This window comes from Sphaerodactylus townsendi, linkage group LG06 (assembly GCF_021028975.2).
Source record: "Sphaerodactylus townsendi isolate TG3544 linkage group LG06, MPM_Stown_v2.3, whole genome shotgun sequence".
NCBI classification, from domain to species: domain Eukaryota; kingdom Metazoa; phylum Chordata; class Lepidosauria; order Squamata; family Sphaerodactylidae; genus Sphaerodactylus; species Sphaerodactylus townsendi.
In genome coordinates, this window is record NC_059430.1 from 125,059,339 (window position 1) to 125,083,156 (window position 23,818).

Sequence of the window (23,818 nt, forward strand, 5' to 3'; positions counted from 1 at the left end):
AACCCTTTGAAACTCTGTGCCGGGGGGGGGGGGGGGGCGAGAAACTGGTTGTCCACTGTGTGAGACAGGATGCTGGACTAGATGGACCGCTAGTTGGATCCAGCAGGGGTCTTCTGATGTTCACAGTGAAGATCCTGATGGAATGAGGCAGTTTCGGTGAAATGCAGGATGAAGATAACTTAGAATGTATTACACAAATGGTTTAGTTCAGTGGTTCTCAACCTGTGGGTCGTGACCCCTTTGGGGGTCAAACGACCCTTTCACAGGGGTCGCCTAAGACTCTCTGCACCAGTGTTCTCCATCTGTAAAACGGATAAATGTTAGGGTCGGGGGTCACCACAACATGAGGAACTGCATTAAAGGGTCGCGGCATTAGGAAGGTTTAGTTCATTGCTAGAATACAAGGCCAATTTTTGAATGTTCATCTCCACCAGCTTTGGAACACCAGCACTTCATTTGATTGAAGGGACATTCCAAATTGCTTATAAGTACCTTTTAAAGACCTAGTTCTAAAAAGCCTGTGTATTCACTGATTTCAAGAGAGCACAGTCGCAGGATCTATGCCCTCACTGATTTCAAGAGAGTGCCACCTGTTACTTGCGGGTCTTCTTGTGTTAGAAGTTAAGACAAAACTTGAAGGCAAGAAAAGTAAACGTTGGATCTACTTCTTTCCCTCTGCACCAAGGAATCAGTTATGAACCTTTCTGTTATCTACATTTAAGGCGATTATTGGGTTGGGGGAGATATTTTAACTGGGAGGGCGGGCAACAGTGTCCAAGGATCATTTTGGGGCCCACCGGTAAGATGTAACATGAGTTTGATGCTTCCCCAAGTCATAGCTGACTCATAGCAACCTCATAAAGTCCCACCTCACAGGGTTTTCATCGCAAGAGATATGCAAAGTTGATTTACCATTGTATGCTCCTGCATAGCTTTTAATAGGCTGAGGAGGCTCTTTCCCCCTCCCATTCCTGCCATGAGCCCCCTTTTTACTTGAATTCATAGAGCTCCTAGTGGGGAGGAGATTCCTTCCTTCCTTCCTTCCTTCCTTCCTTCCTTCCTTCCTTCCTTCCTTCCTTCCTTCCTTCCTTCCTTCCTTCCTTCCTTCCTTCCTTCCTTCCTTCCTTCCTTCCTTCCTTCCTTCCTTCCTTTCCTTCCTTTCCTTCCTTTCCTTCCTTCCTTCCTTCCTTCCTTCCTTCCTTCCTTCCTTCCTTTCCTTCCTTCTTTCCTTCCTTCTTTCCTTCAGCCCTTCCTCCCTCCACTCCCCTTCCCTTCCTTCCTTCCTTCCTTCCTTCCTTCCTTCCTTCCTTCCTTCCTTCCTTCCTTCCTTCCTTCCTTCCTTCCTTCCTTCCTTCCTTCCTTCCTTCCTCCCCTCCCCTCCTTCCTTCCTCCCTCCCTCCCCCCTCCCTCCCTTCCTTCCTTCCTTCCTTCCTTCCTTCTATTTTCCTCTGTCTCCTCCCACCCTTCCTTCCTTCCTTCCTTCCTTCCTTCCTTCCTTCCTTCCTTCCTTCCTTCCTTCCTTCCTTCCTTCCTTCCTTCCTTCCTTCCTTCCTTCCTTCCTTCCTTCCACAGATCATTGTCTCTAATGACTTTATTCCTTCTTTCCTCACTCAGTCACCTGACCAACAGACCTCAAAAAGTATCAGTCAATCCCAATTTGGAATAAGAGAAAGAAAGGGGGAAAAAATCAAGCCAGTGAGGACAGGTTGTACCATATTTTGTCGGAGATTCTCCATACTCTCAGGACTGGAACAAGGAATTTAGCTTTACAAAAGAGTATTTGCTGCCCTAGGATCCCTTTAAAGTTATCGAAGTATTAAGAAAATCAGGATGTTGTGGGTTTTCTGGGTTGTATGGCCGTGTTGCAGCAGTATTTTTCTCCTGACGTTTTGCCTGCATCTGTGGCGGGCATCGGAAGCAACTTGATGACACTTAACACACTCACACGCAACGAAAGTATCGAGGGGAAATTGATTTCACTGGATCACAAGTGGCTTGATCCATTTCTCCCAACCCCCTTGTAGCGAAGACAGCTGAATAGGACACGTTTCGCAGATTCTCTGATCCCTAAATCACAACCGAGAGATCTATCTGACAGCGACCTACTTTATGCTTCCAGAAATCACAAGCGGTATCACATTTCGCCATGCGAGTATAATTGCTTGCCTCTATCTTGGAACGGCAAGGTTAAACAAATATTTTGAGACTGTAAAGAGCAGTGGGATTATCCCGTTCCCCGTTCTTCGCCCCACCGCCACACAAGCCATTTGGCACCCTCGTCCCCGGTCTGCAGCCGCTTTTCTTGTGTAATTGATCGACCGGGGTATTTGTTATTGCTTATTAATTAACTGCTCCCCTCTGACCACTTGAGATTCCACCTCCCTAATTAATATTTATGAGGAGCTAAGCGCTATTGATGCTTCCTATTAACTTTGCTGGGGAATGCAGGCTCTGCCCAGGAAATAAATTCTGTAGACTCCCTAAAAGAGCCACAACTCTCCCCAAGGCAAAAACCTGGGGGAAGGGGGAGAACACGGAGAATACCAGCGCAGGGGGAAATAAGTTTGGTGTATGTGGAGGTGCAGTGCCGGGAAGGAAGGAAGAGTGGAAAGTGAAGTTCCACGGAGGGTGCTGCTACCTCTAAAAAAGGGAAGCAGACCTGGGCATTATACGGCCCGCATGGGCCACATCCCGGCCACTTGCGGATGAAGCCCGACTGAGCCCCCCTGCCTTGCTGGGGGGAGGCGATCTTTAGAAAATGGCCCCATGCAGAGGCCGGTTGCCTTGACTGCTTGCTACTGCGGGGCTTTCAAAAGCGCCTCACCCCCCTGCCTTGCTGGGGCAGAGGCGCTGCTGAAAAGCCCGCAGGAAGCCCGGCAAGCCAAGGCAACCGGCTTCTGTAGGGGGGCACTTTCCACTTTCAGTCGATGAAAAAAAAAGAAGTAAGCTCAAAGGGACTTAAGTCGTTCCCCCACTTGCTTGATTGTCACAGTGGACAACTATGCAGGTAGGTTAAGCCTGTGATTCTTTGTGCCAAATAGTGTTGTATGCAGAACTGTTGCCACTGATTCCAAGTTGATCTGTGCCCCTGTCTGTCACTTATCGGCCCCTATTATGCAGAACTGAGTTCAGCCTTTTGGCCCGGCCCTCCACAATATTTTCTGTTTCTTATGCGGCCCCATGGAAAAAATAATTGCCCACCCCTGCTCTAAGGTGAGCTTGGCCCTCACATTGCACCCGATTATACACTGGTACTCTGCCCCACAGTGAGGGTATGTTTCCTTCAGGGCAGAGTTTTCATGACAGATGTGCTCACACTTACGACGCTGCAGATCCTGGCAGCCCTGAGGTTTCTGAGAGTGGACAAACCCCAATGTTTCCCCTTGCTTTGGGGTTTCTGCTCCTGTTTTCCTCCTCCTACCCACTCCTCACTCCCTGCTGTGCGACAGAGGGACAGAGAGAGAACTGTCAGAGAGAGAGAAGGAGAAAGAGAGGAAGAGGAGGTGGCGGCGGCAGTGGTGGCGGCAGCAGAGAGGGAAGAGCAGGGCAGAGCCAAGCAGAGCCTCTGTACTCTGGCACCAGCACAGCACGCCTGGCAGACAGCTTCCCCAGTGGAGAGAGTGGCAGAAAGCATGTGTGATTTTCCTGCACCCACAGAAAAAGGGATTAAGTAGAAGAATGGAGAACGAGGTAAACCGCTTTGGAGCAGCAGTGACGTAGTGGTTCAGAGCAGGTGCATTCTAATCTGGAGGAACTGGGTTTGATTCCCCTCTCTGCCGCCTGAGCTGTGGAGGCTTATCTGGTGAACAAGATTAGCTTGTGCACTCCCACATACGCCAGCTGGGTGACCTTGGGCTAGTCACAGCTCTTTGGAGCTCTCTCAGCCCCACCCCCCTCACAGGGTGTTTGTTGTGAGGGGAGAAGGGCAAGGAGATTGTCAGCCCCTTTGAGTCTCCTACAGGAGAGAAAGGGGGGATATAAATCCAAACTCCTCCTCCTCCTCCTCCTCCTCCTCCTCCTCCTCTTCTTCTTCTTCTTCTCCTCCTCCTCCTCCTCCCCCGCTAGAAAGATAAATAAATATTTTTTTGGAAGGTGTTTGCAGTTCAGGAGGAAGATGGAAATCTGGCATTCTATTATTTTAGAAAGACCAGCATCCTCTTTGCAGAGTCAACATCTGTGTGAATGAACCCCCGCGTGAAATTTGATGAAAAATCCCTCGAAGAGCAGACATGTTTTAGGGACGTATTTGTCTCCCAGATATAACAAAATTGGGGGTTTCTGCTTCTCCCATTACTACCTGGAGTTTTTAGTTATGTTATTTTTCTAGCACATTTCTTGGCCTAAAAAATAATAATCAGAAACCCTTCTCCTCTAGATAAAGCAGAAGGAAACCTGGGAGTGGGCTAGTTGAATTTTTCTTCCTTATCTGAAAATTACAATTGAACTGTTCTACACAAGAAAGCAGCAATTTATTAATTAGGCAGTATTTTATCTTGCCTCCCTTCCAAAATGGATCTAAATATTTTAAAAAAATATATCTGTGCATGGGTTTTCATTTGCAACATTCAATCATTTCAATTTTGCGCAGGATTTTAATCATTTGAACAGGTGTTTTAACTACCTTTTTTAATCTGTTGCTGCTGTGTCCAACTTTAACCCCAAGTTCTCAGGGTGGGACAGGTTAGAAATTCAAAATTAAAAGTTTTGCAGGACATGAAGAATGTGACTTGCCAGCACTCTGCAGTGTTGGGGCCAAGGATTATTCAGAGGCGTAATGACCCATGGCCTGAAACCGCTACACCACATGGCATAGGAGGTTAAGAGCTCGTGTATCTAATCTGGGGGAACCGGGTTTGATTCCCAGCTCTGCCGCCTGAGCTGTGGAGGCTTATCTGGGGAATTCAGATTAGCCTGTGCACTCCCACACACGCCAGCTGGGTGACCTTGGGCTAGTCACAGCTTCTCGGAGCTCTCTCAGCCCCACTTACCTCACAGGGTGTTTGTTGTGAGGGGGGGAAGGGCAAGGAGCTTGTAAGCCCCTTTGAGTCTCCTGCAGGAGAGAAAGGGGGGATATAAATCCAAACTCTTCTTCTTCTTCTTCTTCATCATCATCATCATCATCATCACAACATTCTTAACTTGCAAGACAGTTAGACAGAAATGCCTCTGAACAGCTGCAAAGTGCATTTAGAAGGTTAACAGTCGGATTCTGGGTCAGCCTTTCAGACCCTCTTGAGCTCGCTCTTTCTACAAACATAGCACTAGGTGGTGGACAAAGGACTCTCCCATATTCTCATTTTCCTATTTTTTTTTGGGGGGGGGGTCAGTTCCACATGTATTTTGCTCCCTCTTGTGGTTAAGTCCACATTATATCTCAGTAGTTCTCAGCCTGGGGGTCGCGACCCCTTTGGGGGTCAAACGACCCTTTCACAGGGGACACCTAAGACTCTCTGCATCAGTGTTCTCCATCTGTAAAACTTAGACCAGGATCTAAGTGGGCCAGGGGTCCAAGAGATCCAGCAAGGTGTTGTGGTTAAGAGCAGCAGAGATTCAGGAGAACCATGATTCCCTGTGCCTTCACGGGAGCAGCCGATGCTAATCTGGAGTACCGGGTTTGATTCCGAGCACCTCTGCATGAAGTCAGCCAGGTGACCTTGAGCCGGTCACAGTTCTCTCTGAACTCTCTCAGCCCCACCTACCTCACAAGGGGCTTTTGGTGAGGAGGGATGGGGAAGGTGATTGCAAACCGCTCTGAGACTCCTTAAAGCAGGTGCGGCCAACTTATGGCGCTCCAGATATGCACGGACTACAATTCCCATCAGCCAATTGGCCATGCTGGCAGGGGCTGATGCGAATTGTAGTCCATGAACATCTGGAGCACCATAGGTTGGCCACCCCTGCCTTATAGATTGCGAAAAGTGGGGTATAAAAACCAGCTCTTCTTCTGAATCAGAATAAGTACATAAGAACATAAGAACATAAGAACAAGCCAGCTGGATCAGACCAAAGTCCATCTAGTCCAGCTCTCTGCTACTCGCAGTGGCCCATCAGGTGCCTTTGGGAGCTCACATGTAGGATGTGAACGCAATGACCTTCTGCGGCTGTTGCTCCCGATCACCTGGTCTGTTAATAAAGATGTTTCATCGTCCACCTGACCTTTGGCACATTCCATCCAGTCGGGGGATCCCGCACAGGGGTCTGCAACCTGCGGCTCTCCAGATGGTGGGGGCTGATGGGATTTGTAGTCCATGAACATCTGGAGAGCCACAGGTTGCAGACCCCTGAGATTCCCGCAGAATCCCCCCCCCCGGTGCCCCCTCACCCCCTTCCTTTGTTTTTGACCAGGTATTACTACAACAAGCGGATCTTGCACAAGACCAAAGGGAAACGCTTCACCTACAAGTTCAACTTCAGTAAAGTCGTTTTGGTCAACTATCCTCTCTTGGACATGGCCGCCAACTCGCCATTTCTGCTGGCCCAGAACCCGTTCAACGGGAGCAGCCCCGGGGCCGACTGTCCGCCACTAACCCCCGAGGTATGTACCAGACAGAGTGGTTCCAGAACTTTGGCGGTGCCCCCAGGCAGATTGTGCCCATAGGGCCCCTCCTCTCCTCTGCCTACCACTGCTTCCAGTACATAGATGCATAGAAACCAAATGCTGGAAGGGAACTCAAAGGTCATCTAGTCCCCCCTGTCCAAAGCAGGAAATTCACAGCTACTTCCCCCCGCCCACTTCCTCCAGGGATGGCTACTCTATGTCCAGATGAAGGCAAAAAACCTTCGGGATCCCTGGTCAATTGGACCTGAAGGAAAATTCCTTCTTGACCTCACAGGGGTGATCGGCCTTACTCCGGGCACGTAAGGGAGGGTCCCAGGAGCTTAGCACTGACTCATCTCTTCCTGCCCTCCCTCTCATGGTCTGCAGCAGTGGCGTAGTGGCTAAGAGCAGTGGCTAAGAGTAGGTGCACTCTGATCTGGAGGAACCAGGTTTGATTCCCAGCTCTGCCGCTTGAGTTGTGGAGGCTTATCTAGAGAATTCAGATTAGCCTGTACACTCCCACACACGCCAGCCGGGTGACCTTGGGCTAGTCACAGCTTCTCGGAGCTCTCTCAGCCCCACCCACCTCACAGGGTGTTTGTTGTGAGGGGGGGGAGACCCTTTGAGTCTCCTACAGGAGAGAAGGGGGGGATATATATCCAAACTCTCCTCCTCTTCCTCCTCCTCTTCCTCCTCCTCCTCCTCTTCTTCTTCTTCTTCTTCTTCTTCTTCTTCTTCTTCTTCTTCTTCTTCTTCTTCTTCTTCTTCTTCTTCTTCTTCTTCTTCTTCTTCTTCTTCTTCTTCTTCTTCTTCTTCTTCTTCTTCTTCTTCTTCTTCTTCTTCTTCTTCTTCTTCTTCTTCTTCTTCTTCTTCTTCTTCTTCTTCTTCTTCCTCATAATACCTCTCTTCCAACCACTTGCCCATGTCTCTTCATGCCCCCGCCACCCACGGGCCCTTTCCTGACAATGCTGGGCAGAGCAAGCAGATGGGTGGTTGAGCATTTACATGCAATCGGGGGCCCTTCCGGATGACCAGGGCCCTGGTAGCTACCCTGCCTTGGGGCATGCTGACCCCAACCCTGGGACCAGAGAAGAGAAGCTGGGTTGTAATGTCTTTGCTTCACCCAAGGAGAGAGGTTTGGGGTTTTACTGTGTCCTTGATATGCTTTTAAAAGATCAACATAGCACAATTTGCAATTTAATCTAGTGCCCTTGAACGGTCTAAATTTGCTGGACACCAAAGGGGATTATACCTTTGTTTCCCCCTTGGGTAATAGTGTTATTGATTATGTTTTAATACCGTATCCTGAACTTAGAGATGTTACATTTTTTTCGGTAGAATTCCAACCATGGAGCGATCATATGCCCTTAGTATTGTGTCTGGAATTGGGATTTCATGTACCTAAGGGTAACTACCAATTCCTGACTCCAATTCCTAAAAATCATTGTGTGGAAAAATCACTCCTTTGAAGATACCAGAAGTCTGTCGTTTAGCAGACAGTTTCAGGATTTTAGATCGGAATTTTTAAATGCATTTCCTACAGAAAATCTTATTACACGATTTGAAGTACTAACGCAGAACATCGCCGATGCTCTTTCAAAGCAAACTTGCATTGTTGAGTATTGGAAGCCCAAAACTTTTGATAGTTACAGACTACGAGAACTTAGTGCTTTAAAAAGACAACTTAGACAGTTGTTTAGTAAGTTCAAGAGGGGTGAAATTGATTTTCTCCCCAATATTTACTTTGATTTTAAAAGGAACCTTACCCAGCTCTTACAGGAAAAACATAGCACAAAGCCTGTGCAGAGTGCCTTTTGCACCACGCGGGGTGGCTGCGCTGCCAAAGACACTCTGCACGCGTTTTGTGCTACCTCCGTCTTTTAAAAGCATCTCAAAGAGACAGGCTTCACAGTGACCCCAGTCCCCCGCCCCACTAATCAGGGGACTAGTTGTCGCCATCACTCTTTCATCTCCCTCTTTCTCCTTCCACCTCCCCGCAGACCCTACAAAGCCTCTTCACCAGCCCGCGCCTGGGGGACCCTGCCACCCGCAGCCCGCTCTTCGAACGCCAATCAGAGACGGAAAAGTTGCGCCTAGATGCAGCCTTCCCTTTCCTGGGATCTGGTGAGCCCAAGTTTTTCTTCCTTCCACTCCAAGGATTGTGGGGAGGCTCTACTCAGCCACAGGGTCCGTTCTTGCTGCTGAGTTGCTTCCTGTTATAATTACAGCATCAATGTACAGTATAAGCCAGTGATGGCGAACCTTTTCGAGACCGAGTGCCCAAACTGCAACCCAAAAGCCACTTATTTATCTCAAAGTGCAAACTGGGCAATTAAACCCGAATATTGAGGTTTTCGTTTAGAAAAAAATGGTTGGCTCCAAGGCGTGCATTACTTGGGAGTAAGCTTGGTGGTAGTCGGTGGCTTTGCTTTGAAGCATCCATGCAACGCTTCGAATGGGTGAATCACGACGCTAGGAGGGTTTAGAAGCAAGCCTATTGCCAGCAACTGAGCTTACTCCCAGGTAAAGGATTGTGCTTTAGTTCTTCCCATGAAAATCAGTGGGGTTTAAGAGCACTTAACAGGGTTACCTACACGTTGTGCCCAGCGGCCCAGGCCAGCCTAGATGTGTGTCTGGGGGGCTATTTTCTGCCCCCCCCCACACACACATGATGAACTCTGTGCACATGTGCCCACAGAGAGGGCTCTGAGTGCCACCTCTGGCACCCGTGCCATATGTTCACCACCACTGGTATAAGCAATGTACAGCAATTATCATCAATGTACAGCAATGTCATCAATGTACAGCATCTTGATCTGAGATCGCAAATGCCTTAGCAGACCAGGTGCTCGGGAGCAGCAGCAGCAGCAGCAGCAGCAGAAGGCCATTGCTTTCACATCCTGCCTGTGAGCTCCCAAAGGCACCTGGTGGGCCACTGCGAGTAGCAGAGTGCTGGACTAGATGGACTCTGGCCTGATCCAGCAGGCTCTTTCTGATGTTCTGAATGTTTTCCAGTTACCCTTCTGTATTGCAGCCTTGCCTTAGAAAGAATCGCAGAGGCCAGCCTTTTTATTTGTCCCACGATCTAATCCATTATTCTGATGTCCCTTTGGGGACAGAGACACTTCCAGGGTAACCTCTGACCCTGTAGGGTAGGAATCAGCTCCGTGGCAGCCAATTGGGTACCTCGAAAGAACCAGTAGTAATGAGCAGGTCATTTGTTGGCTATCAGTTCTCACATCGAGTGAGATAGGGTGGCGGACTAGGACCCTGGGTGAGCCGGGTTCAAATCCTGACGTCTACCGTAAAGGCTTGCTTCTACCATAAAGGCGTGCCATAAAGGGTGACCTCGGGCCTATCACAAACTCTCAGCCTGGCCTTCCTCACAGGGTGGTTGTTGTGGGGAAATGAAGGAGGGAAGAATGAGGTTCTAAAGGAGCCAGCGTGGTGTAGTAGTTAAGAGCAGCTGGATTCTAATCTGGGGAACCAGGCTGGATTCCCCACTTTTCCACCTGGGAGGTGGAGGCTTATCTAGTGAACCAGATGTGTTTCTGCACTCCTACATTCCTGCTGGGTGACCTTGGGCTAGTCATAGTTCTCCGGAACCCTCTCAGCCCCACCTACCTCACCAGGTGTCTGTTGTGGGGAGAGGAAGGGAAAGGAGCTTGTAAGCCACCTTGAGTCTCCTTACAGGAGAGAAAGGTGGGATATAAATCTAAACAACAACTCCTCCTTCTTCCACCATGGGAAATGCAAACAATGAAGGAAAACAAGATGAATGAATGGGGGGGATGGCTAGATAAATGCAAATGTGTCCTCTCTCTTTTTTCTTACAGGTGTCTCTGGCTACACAAAACCCCCTGGTCTGCTCCCCCCCTATGGCAGGAACACCGCTTTCCCCGATTACCCCTGGAGTTTCAACCCTTACCTTTCCAGCACCTTCTCCCTAAACAGCTCCAAACTTCCAGCTTCCCTCTATCCCCCCCACTTCTACCACAACCCGCTGTCTGCGTCCCTGGCCCAGCTTCCCACACCCCTCTCCCTCCTGCCTGGGGATAGCTCCGAACTGGCTGCGGCCGTGGGCGCTGCCACCCTCCCTCGTCTGTCCCTGCCTTCCCACATGTAAGCGCGACTCTGCCCTAGCGTGTATTATTGGATACTGTAGCGGGGCAAGCCTTCGAGAAGAAGGAGATCCCTGGGGGGGCAGGTCATAGGGCGGGAAGACCTACTTCCGGGGGCCGAGGGCCCAAAGAGGACCCCGGCTCCGATTCAGAGCTGGAGATCACCGATCTGAGCGAATGCAGTTCAGAGAACGAAGGCTGTGACTTCAGCCCCGATGGCTTGGACACGCTAGAGAATCCCGTGCAGACCTACAAGCGGCTGGAGGCTGACCGGACAGCAGGAGCCACGCAAAGCCCATCGGAGGGGGTCAGCCGGGCTCCTGCCAAGGAGGGGAAGGGGCTGCTAAGCAGCTGAATCCCCCCAACCTCCCATAGCCCCACTGTGAGTCCTCCACCCTCAGTACCCAGATTGAGACAAAATCCAACACCCCAGCGATCCCTCCCTCCTGCATTTGATGTCTCTATTTTTATAGGAAAATTTTATTCATGCTAAATCTAATGCCCTGAAGGCATCCCTCTAATGGCTCTCCCCCTTCCTTCTCATAGGGCTGGAAAAAAACTCATCCCCATAAACGTAAAGTGTTTTCACACACACTGAATAAAGCCCTTTCAGCACACACAGCAACTGATTTACTGTGTGAAGTGACCAAGTCCACTTGCAAACAAGCTTTTCTGCATTTTCATACACCTTGTTTGTAAATTCCTTCCCCCCCATTTCTACAGGTGTTTTGCTCCCCCTTAGAGATTCAGCATCACACAGGTTTACATCCGGCTTAAAACCCTGCCGTTTAAATCTGCAGGGAGATACGCTGGATTTAAATCTGTGTAATATCGAATAGTCCACTAGAGGGAGCAAAACATGCAGAACTGGGGGGGGGGGGTGTCCAAAAGTGAGGAAAATTAGAATGCGGGGAAAACCCAAGGATTGGGAAAGTGCGTTGCAGGTGGGATGAAAGTGCATTATTCAGAACGTGTCAAAGCGCCTTGAGTGTCACCCTCCACCCATTTCATCTCCTATATCCAAAGATTTATGAACTTTGATCGGTGCACAAACTTTTCCCACAGGCAACCATAGGGGCCCACAGCAAGCAAAGTCACACGGACAAGTAGAAGAATTTAAGGGAGAGGGTTGCCCCTTCTTGCCGCTCAAACCCCTTTCCCCACCATCTCTCATGGTTCTGCCTGCCATAACAGCTCCTTAACCGTTCAAGTACCCCACACCTTAGGGAATCTTCCCCCTTCCATCCCAGTTTTTGATGCTCAAGTTTCTAGTCCTCTTGTCTGGGAAGCCAACCACAATTTCTCATCCCTGCTGTCACAAGACTGCTTGGCAGTGGTGTACCTAGGCAAACTGGTGCCCTGGGCAAAACCTGGGTTTGATGCCCCCCATGAGCAGAGCAGCCCGGCCGCAGCACTCACCCTTCCCGCACGGCCCTAGAAGCCCAAGTTCACCGGAGGCGGAGCTCCCCGTCCTCCTGCTCTGCCTCTGGTGGCTTGTGGGCGGGGCTTAGCCAGAGCGGGCAGGGCTTAGAAATCAGGCCGCCCCCACGCGACTTTAAATTTCTGCGCCTTGGGCAACTGCCCACTTTGCCCAATGGGCGGTACGCCACTGCTGCTTGGGTGTGTGCGCATGGTGGTGGGGAGATAACCCAAGTGCCCTTCCTTTAAAAAAAAAGTACCTTTTGCAGCACAATTTGTGCAAGAGAATCAGCCAGCGAATGGCGCTTTGATGGGTCAACGCCATCCATTGTTCGATTACCATGCGGCTAAGACCACCTAAAGTTGCCACAGGCTCGGAGCCAGTGAGAGAATGCGCCTCCAAACCTCTTCAAACTCCACCTCCAAAATTTCCAGATTTCCCAATGGGAGCTGGCAACCTACCTGAAGCTATTCTGCCCACTACATTTTGAGGGTTACACCTCTCTCAAGTGTGAACACAGCAGATCCACACAGGTATGCTCACCTGGGACCCAGGAACAGCCGCGGCCCAGTCCCTAGAGATACCTTCCAAGCATAGAATTCCGCAGCTGTGTTTTAGTTCGTAATGCAGACTTCAAATTATAAAACTGGGATGTGCCACACCCCGAAATCCAGTCCTACACGTCATCCCCTTTTCCAAGGTGACTCCATCCTGGGGAAAAAGAAGTCAAGTTAACCCTTTTATTCCCCCATCCCCTATTTTTCAAAGTGCAATATTGTCTTGTCATGCTCTGGTGTGACCCTCTTATGTAAAAGAAAAAAAAAACCCACCCCCCACCCTCTCCAAAACAAAGTTTTTGCCCCATCACTGTGCTTGTGTCTTCGTGTTTTAAAGAAGAAGAAAAATGTATTTGTGTGGTTGATATGAAGAAAATGTTTAACCCCCCCACTCCCCCGATGGTTTTTTTGTTTTGTTTTTTGTTAATACTGTATTAATTTATGGAGTGTAAAGAACGACAACACAAACAATGGAAAAAAATTTAAGCTGGCAGGCTAGCCGGCTTCTAAAGCAATAAAGTATCTATTCGGCTTTTGCGCCTCAACTCTGCCCAAGGGAAAGATGTTTAACCAAAATCTCACCTGTAGAAAACAGGGTCGCCAAAGAGAAACTGGGTTGGTTGAAATCAGTGGTCTTAGAAATACCAAGGGCTCTTTTTATTTTCAAGATATGAGGACAATCATTCCAATTTCATGACCGAAGACAAAGGGTGACCCAATTTTATTTAAATCTCATAGGAACTGATAAAACTTTTTCTTGATACAGATAGAAAGAATAGAATCACCTTGGCTAAGTGATTCTATTTTCAGAAGACAGTCCGGCACGAAGCTTCAATAGCAGAGCAACGGTTTGGGGGTAACTCAATGAATACCACAAAGCCTTCTTATTTGTTTTTTAAAAACTCAAAGCCATAGCCATAGCTTTGGTGTTTGATTATCAGAGTATATGATTTTGGGCCCCTAACCTAGCCTGATCTCATCATATTTTAAGCACATCAGAAAGAGCCTGCTGGATCAGACCAGAGTCCATCTAGTCCAGCACTCTGCTACTCGCAGTGGCCCACCTTTGGGAGCTCGCATGCAGGATGTGAAAGCAATGGCCTTCTGCTGCTGCTCCCGAGCACCTGGTCTGCTGAGGCATTTGCAATCTCAGATCAAGGAGGATCCAGATTGGTAGCCATGCATCGACTTCTTCTCCATAAATCTGTCCCTTTTAAAGCTATCCAGGTTAGTGGTCATCACCACTTCCTGTGGCAGCATAGTCCAAACACCAATCACACGTTGCATGAAGAAATGTTTCCTTTTATTAGTCCTAATTCTTCCCCCCAGCATTTTCAATGTATGCCCCCTGGTTCTAGTATTTTGGAAGCTAAGCAGAGTTGGCCCTGGTTAGTACCTGGATGGTGGACCTCCAAGGAAGTTCAGGGTTGCAAACCATCATCTCTTGCTTTGAAAACCCCAATGGGGTTGCAACAGGTCAGCTGCAACTAGACAGCAATGAAAAACTTTGAGAGTGAACGCTCGCTTCATCAGATGCAAATGAGTATGAAGGTCTGTTACAACTTATATCCAGGCCAGCAGGCAGGAGGGGGTGTTTTTAAGAAGGACCAGCTGGTGTTAGAAAACAGAGATCCTTCCTATTAACACCCCAAGATAATTAGTGTGGCGAAGTGGTTAAGAGCAGGTTAAGAGCAGGTGCACTCTAATCTGGAGAACTGGGTTTGATTCCCCGCTCTGCTGCTTGAGCTGTGGAGGCTTATCTGGTGAACCAGATTAGCTTGTGCACTCCCAACACATGTCAGCTGGGTGACTTGGGCTAGGCACAGTTCTTTAGAGCTCTCTCAGCCCCACCTACTTCACAGGGTGTTTGTTGTGAGGGGGGAACGGAGTTTGTCAGCCCCTTCGAGTCTCCTTAGAGGACAAAAAGGGGAGAAATAAATCCAAATCTTCTTCTTTTTCAAGTTCCTTCTGACCTGAATATAACAGCTGCTGGATCTTCATTTTAATTTGTTCCTGACCAAATGAGCTGTGACTCACACGAAGATCATTTCAGAGGGTAGCCATGTGTTGACTGGCAGTAGAAGAGCTACATTCGAGGTCCGTAGCATCTTAAGAGACCAAGATTTTGGGGACATACACTTTCGAAAGTCAAGGCCGCCTTTGTGTATACCCTGAAAATCTTGACAGTCTCTCCTGTGTTACTGGATTTGACTCTAGTCCTTTGGCTCATACCCTAGAAAATTCTGTTGTTCTGTAAGGACACGAATTTTGCTCTGCTATTATAGATTAACATAGATGCCCCCTTAAAACTGTGTACTAAAAATATTCTCAAGAGAAAGGGACAAAGCACGTAATTTCCAAAGACAGCAGTGTTGGAGAGTAGACCTCCGTCAACCTTACAGCCTCAGCAGCTCAATCTCCTTTTCTTTGCTGCAAAAAGATCCCCCCCCCAACAACATTTTACAGCATCTGTACTACGAACTCATCAGCTGCATTTTTATAACTTGAAATCTCATAGCTTCGCATAAAGCATGCTGGGAGCTGTAGTTCAACAAAGTGCTGAGACTATTCAGTTACCTCAGGGATGTCCAACTCTGGCGCTTCAAATGTCCATGGATTAAAATTTTCATCAATAGGTTTATTACTGGAAGATCTCTGTATGCTGACACCCAGAGAAATTTTCCAAACCTTGAAAAGTAAACTTCTAGAGCAGGAATATCATATCTTATTGGTGCAAGCAAATAAATCATGCTCACCCCTCTCTGTCGGAATAATACCAGAACAGGGGCACATAGCCAAATATCTTGAATTATTAACTGAACCCCAACAGAGATGGATTATCACAAGGGCCAGATCCAATACCTTCCCATTGGCCATCACAAAGGGTCGCTACTTATCCATCCCTCTCCAGGATCGGGTTTGTCCACACTGTAAAAACCAAGTGGAGACTCTTGCTCACATTATTCTTGACTGTCCGAGATATGTGGGCATTAGAAATTTCTCTCCCAGGCTGGCCCTAAGACAAAATCTGAAAGTGACTCTGACTGTTCTGTTGTGGAGCTTCTGTTAAACGACACAAATGTCATGCTCTTGGAAAAAGTAGCAAAATTTCTTTTACAAGTGACAGAACTTTCTAAGTAATGTATACTGCTATATAGTCTTCCTGTCTGCACTTTGAATGTACTCTTGATTTGTATTTCAAAAATGTCTGGCAATGCTCTAGAACCTATTTTTAAATGCCAAATAAAGGTGAAAAAAATTTTCATCAGCCCGTTACCGCCAGGAAAATATAATCACTTAATGTTACCCGAGCAGCAGCGGTAACACCAGCAGGGGCTGATGGGAATTGTAGTCCATGAACATCTGAAGCGCCAGAGTTGGGCACTCCTGAGTTACCTTGTCTCTCGTAACTGCCACGGCTGTCTAGTTCCCAGTCTTTTTTTGAAAAAGGAAATTAATGTTACACCGGTTCAGGAACAGGGAGGAAATGGGCACGGCTACATTTTGAGTAGGAAGAAATACTTTTATCCTCATTCCTACCAGGGATCAATATGGCAGAGTCAGAAATTCATTTTAGGGTCACATCGGCACTGCCTCCGACTTCAGTTAGAAGGTTGAAGGTATCCACTCTCATCCTATGTTAGAATCTAAATGTACCTGGGCCCAGATTTTATCCGGAATGGAGGCTGTCTGAAAATTGCTCTCGTTACTGCTCTGGGCAGGACACAAATATGTAAAACGGAAGAAAAACAGAGGGATTGAGAAATGGAGAGAGAGACAGCAACAGCGGTTGTGATGAATATATATATATATTTTAATTTGGCATCTTTACAAGAATATCTTTGGTTCGGTCTCTTCTCTCCGACAACACGTACCTTTAGTCCCACCCCACAACATACACAAAGCCATAATTTCTTCTCAGACAAGAGGATAGGCTGAGGAAACCTTCCTTCAGACGTAGAAGGATCGTGGCCGAAGAAAGAGTCCCCTTCTCTCCACAACCTTTTGTCTCTTCCTGATTCATATCCAAATTCAACTCCATCCCCATCTCTGGGGAAAAGAGATTCTCTCTTCTCTTTACTGTTTCCACTGCAGAACACTTTATTTCCGCTTTGAACTATTGTTTTTTGTTTCCTTTGATACCTTCAAATATATATAAAGAAAAATACTACATGTCTGAAGGAAGACATTATTTCGGAATAAGGCCAAAACACAATTGCTGGCTGGCAGTTTAAAGACAGCACCGTGAACTCCAGCCCAGAAGTCCATTCTCAAAATCCTTCACTACAGATTAGCCATCCATTGGGTACTTCCTGATTTTCCGACAACAAGGGGAAAGTGGGTGCGAGATTAAACACAGCCCCTCCTGCAGTGGGTGTTACTTTTTCAGAGTTCAAAAAGCATAGGAGACTTGCCGGTCAAGTTTACGATTGTGAGAATGCTTTGGGACGAGTCAGCTGGATTTAGACAGCCCCAAATGAGAAACACAGCGTGAAAATGCAACTGAGCTGCCTGGCTCTGCATATGTGCATCCAAACCAAAAAAAGGAAAATGTGAAAGAAACAGTCTTCTACTGGTTTCACCCCCTTTTTATGAATTAGAATTTTCATCACTCTAGAGTCTAGGGAGGTGGGGGAGCATATAGAACTCAGATTTTCTGAAGATGGCAGAAATTATCCACTTCAGGCTAGAAAACCCCGCACTTTCATCAGAGATAACATAGCAGGCACTAAGCAAAGTCCCTTCAGTGAGAACAGAAGTTCCTGGTCTCTATACAAAGTTCCAATTCTACAAAGTTCCAATTTGGGGATCCATGCACAGCACAATGAATGCCCAAGAAATCCAGATTTTATAGTCAGAATAACCCATGGACTTTTAGCAAACATACTTGTTCAATTTGCATATTCTTCTGTTCTCAGAACTGCAGACTTTTTCAGCAATTTGGAAATTGGGATCAAAATCTGAGCGACTTGGAAAAGGGTTTTTTTAAAGGGGTAAATCTTCTTCTAGGTGTGCTGCTCAGATTTCTGATATTCCAGCAGCCATCTTTCTCCATATTTGCAACAATTAGGAAATGACTGTAAACCCTCCCCACCCAACCCTTGCCTGACAAGTGAGATTCACTACACACAGCGATCCCAAAGTGCGCACTAAACCCTCCCCTACTGATGTGGAAAGAGGAAACTATATTTGATCCATTCTCAACTAAACCTCGGTTTTCATGCAGTCCCATGAAAGACAGTAAGAGTTAATGTCAGAGAATCAGCAGGCACTTCCATAGATGTGGAACAGAGCTGCAGTGAGGGAAACTGCGCTTGGGGAGCGCGTGTTGGTGGCAACCCCGCCCCATGGAGGCAGCCCTGAACGACGCCCGCGTGCCCAGTGCATCATGCACCCCCCCTGTTCCCTTGGATGCTACGCCACTGGTGTGGAATGACAAAACATGCAGAATAGGGAGCGGGGAAATAAACATTTCGTGATCTTCAAGCACAAAAAAAGAGTCTACTCTAAGTGACAGCGGAAGGGATTGGTGGCAGTGAGGTTTTCTTCTTTGTTCTGGATTACTCTGTCCAGATTTTTTCTTTGAATAGCGTGACTTTCACCCATCTGACTGTAGCAGATTTGGCAAAGGCTGACACGCCCTCTGTAATACTGGAAAGCCAAGGAAGACAACACCTGCCTCTTTCTTCTTGATGCTTGTTTTTGCTTTCTTTGTACAGAAACATCAAAACAAAACACCTAAATGCTTTTTTACGTGTTCCTAAATATATATAAAACGTACACAACACACAAATATAATATCACTCTTTCTAGAAAAAAAAAAGAAAACTTTGGGGTTCTTGTCTGAAGGGCAGGCAGGGGTAGTCCTAAGATGCTCCCTTATATTCGGTTATATATATATAATATCCCAGCAAAATATGAGTTTTCTTAAAAATACAAACACATTATTAACACTTGTAAAGGCACAGTGGAAGAAGAGGAAGGCGTAAGTCAATAATTTGTTTACAGCAGTGCGTTGGGGAAGGGAGGGGTCTGGATTTACCTGCTCACCTGTCCCTTACTGAGGTACACCCTTCACTCATCCCTTCTGAGCCTTGCCCAAAGTCTGCTCTGCCGCATCCGTTTATTGCCTAGTAGGCACCATGAACAATTCCACAGATGTGTGAAGCTGGTCATACCCTGGGCATGACACTACAGTAGTCTGAGGTGTCAAAAACAGGCACAGAAACCAAGAGGCTGGGTGCACAGTGCCATATTCCCCCCACCTCCACCCCCACCCAAGCGGTCTAGTGGAAGTTCACTGCTCCATGCAAATACAAGAGGTCCAGGGGCAGAAGCCCTTCCCCTCCACCCTTGAAAACACCACACTGGCCAATCAGCCCTGTGCTTCATGGGCTCCACTTCCTTATGGACACAGCTCCACCTGTTGACCGTTTTGCGGAACGGCGAGCCACAAGAAGGCACGGGGAAAGTTAAAAAAAATTTGAGCACCGATTGCACCGATCCCCAGAAAAAAAAAGAAATCCCTGGTAGTTTCTCTAAGTTCTTCAGATACTGCATCTGTGGCAGTTCACAGTTCGTAGTTAGAAAATAGCTCGCAGTCCTGCCAGGGTGAGAGGGGGCAGGGAAATGAGTCTGGCTAGAACTACGGCATGAAAAGCAGGCCTATCAGGTGGGCTAATTCTTCCGATTACCCGGGGCAGTGCTCCCGATCCAACCAGCCCTGCGTTTCCCGAGGGTGACAGTGAATGGAAGGGCAAGGCAGGGGAGAATGGGTGGACTTTCCCTGAAAAGACTTAGAAGTGCCAAACTTTCTAGGCAAAGCAATGGTGGAGTATCCACCACGGAATCCCAATGGGTGGGCAAGATTCTAGGGCCGTGGTGGCGAACCTTTGGCACTCCAGATGTTGTGGACTACAATTCCCATCAGCCCCTGCCAGCATGGCCAATTGTAGGGGCTGATGGGGATTGTAGTCCATAACATCTGGAATGCCAAAGGGATCCCTACCATCCTAGAGAGCATGTGTTTGGGGGGTCCATGCCAGATAGATGGAGGCCAGCCCAGTGAGACTTTGGGAGGACTGCCTCCATTTTGCAAGAGCCACTTGGCGAGTAGAGATGGGGGGGGGGGGGATACAGGAGTGGATCCAGAGATTTACCAAAGGCTCAGAGCTTCATCGAACAAACATTCCTCAGAGGAACTCCTGTGTCCCCCAAAATCCATTTCCAGAAACACGGATCCGGGGCAACAGCCACCGACTTCTCCAGTACCAGCACCATCTTTAATCCGCCCTGAAAGACAGGGCCCATTTTTTTTTTTAAAAAAAGATCTGCCTGCTGAGATCTGCCGTCCCCTCTCTTCTTCCAACAACCTTTCTCCAACCCTCTTTTTCTTACTCTCTCCAAAAGGTGGGTGAGACGCTCCTGAAGCCACCCCGCCGTGGTTTGTACTGGTGCCACCAAAGGCCACAGCTTGGCAGGTGGCAAAGGTTCAGAACAAAAGGATTTAAAAAAAAACTTTTGGAGACTGGAACGCTTCCAACTCCCCCGCATACCTGGCGCTGGCTAAAAAAAGGACATCTCGGGAAGGGAGAAGGTGAGTTTGCAGATTGGGAAGGAGAGAAGGATGGCAGGCTGGCCAACGCCACTCTCCGCAGAATGAAGGCGGCAGTATAGGATAGAACACGAAAAAAGGGGAAAGGTGATTTTAAGGAAGAGATGGGAGCACAAGAGAAGAGTTGCAGCGTATTGAGGGTGGCAAGCAATTCAAGCGGAGAAGAGTTCTCACCAACAGTCCCTCTAAGGCAGGGGTATCCAACTCTGGTGCTTCAGATGTTCATGGACTACAATTCCCATCAGTTCCAATTGGCCATGCCAGCAGGGGCTGATGGGGATTATAGTCCATGAACATCTGAGGCGCCAGAGTTGGGACACCTCTGCTCTATCGCGTTGCTGCATGGAACTGAGCTGTCAGCAAGAGTCCCCCTGCTGGGCAGCTGCCCTAACTGCGCAGTACTAACGCGGTCCCTGCGCAGCCACACAGCTTACAGGCAACGTTGGTTCTCGCAGGCCCATGGCCTTTTAAAAGATGCACATTTGGGAATCCAGCTACTGCAGTGGGGGATGGAAGATTCCCTCCCAGGTGCAGGACAACACCTGGCAGAGGTCAGCTCAGGCACTGCTAACATCCTCTCCTTGAGGATTTCCCCTGCGGTCTCTACTTGGCCACCATTGCTGGGCAGGGCGCCAAGTGCTATGGCCCTTTGGTCGAGCCCAAATCAGCCATCCATAAAGCCACCCCTGTGGGGCTTCTTTGCCCCCAACTTTGGTCCCCCTAAAAAGTTATTTGCACCAACTCCCTCTTTGGCACCCGACTCAATCGACTCGTGTTATCGAAAGTAAAGGTGGCAATGCATTGCCCTGACCAACCTGATCAAATGAGCCAGCCCCCGATACATAAGGCAGCTAAGCCCTTCATTCCGTTGATCGGAGCTCCGCGTCACCCACGAGAGAGAAGGACCCTCATAACATGGTCCATGCAAATATATATATGAAACCCCAGAATCTCTACCTACTCTAAGGATCCTCTATACAAAACACAGCAAATGTCCCACTTTGACTGCCGACGTTGGGAAAGGGCCAAACGGCAAGAGAAAGGTCAGTTGGCACGGAGGTCTCTTCCTCTTGGCGTGAGATGGGCCTAGGAAGGAGAAAACAACCAAGATGTGAAAATGGTGATGGTAGGCAATGCCAGCAAAGTATTGTCAAAGGCTTTCCCGGCCAGAATCACTGGAGTGTTGTGCGGTTTCCAGGCTGTATGGCCGTGTTCCGGCCCTGTATGGCCCCTTCCCTTCCCTCCCTTTCATGCCACCCCTCGCTCCCTCCCCTTCCCTTGCATGCCACCCCTCCCTCCCCTCTCCCTCCCTCCACTAGGGCGGGTGGGCCAGGTCCAGATGCCGGGCCCTCTTCCTCCCCTCCCTTGCATGCCCCTCCCCTCCCTCCGCTGGGGGGGTAGGCCCATCTCAGTCTGTTAGCTACATTATACTGATTACTAGTTCATATTTTCAGTGTATCTTCTGAAGATGCCAACCACAGATGCAGGAGAAAATGCTACTTGAAGACGGTCATACAGCCCCAAAGCCAGCAAAGCTTGGGATCTGAGGCTGTCAAGCATTCATTTTGCGCCCTTCTAAGACAACGTAAATCTGCTGAGGACTCCCCTTCTTAGAAGCCAGCTCATTACGAGCTCAACCTAAACCACACTAAAATTTAGACCAGCCTCGTAACAGGCTTGGCTCTGCGATTCGTGTCAGCTACTCCCTTCTTCAAAGTCCTTCTTACAGTAATAGAGCTGGGAGAATAACATTGGGACCTCTTGCCAGGACCTAAGAACTGTTAGACAACATCCTAGGTCGATTCTGCACTTGAGTTATCAACCTAAGTTCGAGCTGCGTTCGACCGAAGTGCTCCGCACAACCACTGGGATCGACGTGGTTTCGTACCAGCTTCGCCCCGTGTAACGGTCAAATTTCCGACTCCAGTTGGGAACGACTACTTTTTCAGAGAACCACGCTCGAACTCAGCTCGATTCCAGTAAAGTGCGGAATCTCTGGTGCCAGGAGTCCCCCATACAGCCAATCACAGCTGAGTGTTTTGGGGCATCGTGTTGTTACAGCCTGGCCAATCAAAAAACACCACCTTCGTCCCTCCATTCCCTGTGGCAGTTTTTTTTTATAGCTGCAGTGTGTGGGGATAGGCGGAACATGGCAGCGTGAGAAGCCAGCAGCCAATCGGAACGGAGCAGCGAAGAGGCACAGGATGATTCCGCCCTCCGAGCTGGGATCAAGCTGGTTGCAGTGGGGAACAACAATGGCTTCGACCTAGGTCAGTACCCTTCTCAGGGAACTGGGTCGAACCTATTTTACTTGTGTGCAGAATCGCCCCTAGATGACCAGAATCCGTATAAACTTGTTCCAGCAGCCTCTGATTTTCCGTGCCACAGAAATGACATTTGTGGGAATTCTCTCACTGGCTGCTTCTCCATCCACTAGAACAGGGATTCTCCCAATCCACTGACATGTTTCCTGGCGTTCACCCCGTGTTTTTAGAAAATGATTGGCTACCACGCTGTGTCAGAATTCCAGAGGTGCCTGCAGTGTCCAAAGGCTGGGGAATCCCTGCACTAGAAGACCCAGGAAGAAATCAGAAAAAGATGCGTGGTAAGCTTTTCTATTTTAAAGCTTCCCTTAAATAGAAGGAGAGAAGAAGAGTTTGGATTTATATCCCCCCTTTCTCTCCTGCAGGAGACTCAAAGGGGCTGACAATCTCCTTGCCCTTCCCCCCTCACAACAAATACCCTGTGAGGTAGGTGGGGCTGAGAGAGCTCCGATAAGCTGTGACTAGCCCAAGGTCACCCAGCTGGCATGTGCTGGAGTGCACAGGCTAATCTGAATTCCCCAGATAAGCCTCCACAGCTCAGGCGGCAGAGTTGGGAATCAAACCTGGTTCCTCCAGATTAGATACACGAGCTCTTAACCTCCTACGCCACTGCTGCCCTGCTTAGTTGATAGCATCGTCCGTGGTACTTTTCCTAGACCACCGTTTCTAAGAGAACAAAACTTGGCAGCATGCTAGAGGGTGGGGAGTGAGTATAGCTTGAGATATTTTTGTTGCTCGGTAGCAGCTCTCCTTAAAGAACGGTTAACAATCCCTGCTCCAGAGTTTAATGGACCCTCATGATCTCTCCAGGCAAACGGCGACTCCCACCAGATTAATCGGGGATGGGTGGTGGGTGGGAGGGAGGGAGGGATCTCCAGTGGGAACCTCCCCTTAACCTGATCCAAAATCACTGCAACTTCATTAAAGAAAGAACTTGCTCTCCCACACAATTTTTAATTCCATTTGAGCAGGGTCGCATAGCCCACTACTTATATTTTCTAACTAACCCCTGCTCAAGGAGAGCCTTCACAATTGCTAGATTCAATGTTATGCCATCTGCCTTACTACATGGCAGGTTTAATAACCTGGAAAAATCTAAAAGGTTGTGTAGCTGTAATTCTAAGGTAGTTGAAACATTGGCTCACCAGCTATTACACTGCACTAAATTTGCTAAAATTAGATCTAAATATGTCAATCTACACCCTCTCTTCCAATCTGAGTTAACAGATTTGATTAGATTATT

The 23,818-nt window shown here is 48.3% G+C and overlaps 2 protein-coding genes across 4 annotated transcripts in view; one reads left to right on the forward strand and one right to left on the reverse strand.

Moving 5' to 3' along the window:
• Positions 1–13,181, forward strand: part of ERFL (ETS repressor factor like) — a 103,204-nt gene extending 90,023 nt beyond the window's left edge. For all 3 annotated transcript variants that reach the window (XM_048499389.1, XM_048499388.1, XM_048499390.1), the window contains exons 4-6: positions 6,346–6,535; positions 8,539–8,662; positions 10,375–13,181. In XM_048499389.1, the coding sequence (XP_048355346.1) occupies positions 6,346–6,535; positions 8,539–8,662; positions 10,375–10,664 (604 nt within the window). In that variant the 3' untranslated portion in view covers positions 10,665–13,181. The remainder of the gene's footprint in view (positions 1–6,345; positions 6,536–8,538; positions 8,663–10,374) is intronic.
• Positions 12,756–23,818, reverse strand: part of ARHGEF1 (Rho guanine nucleotide exchange factor 1) — a 72,431-nt gene continuing 61,368 nt past the window's right edge. Inside the window, exons 25-27 of the mRNA XM_048501703.1 lie at positions 14,432–14,438; positions 13,745–13,749; positions 12,756–12,790 (exon numbers count right to left, since the gene is read on the reverse strand). Of these exons, the coding sequence (XP_048357660.1) occupies positions 12,756–12,790; positions 13,745–13,749; positions 14,432–14,438 (47 nt within the window). The remainder of the gene's footprint in view (positions 12,791–13,744; positions 13,750–14,431; positions 14,439–23,818) is intronic.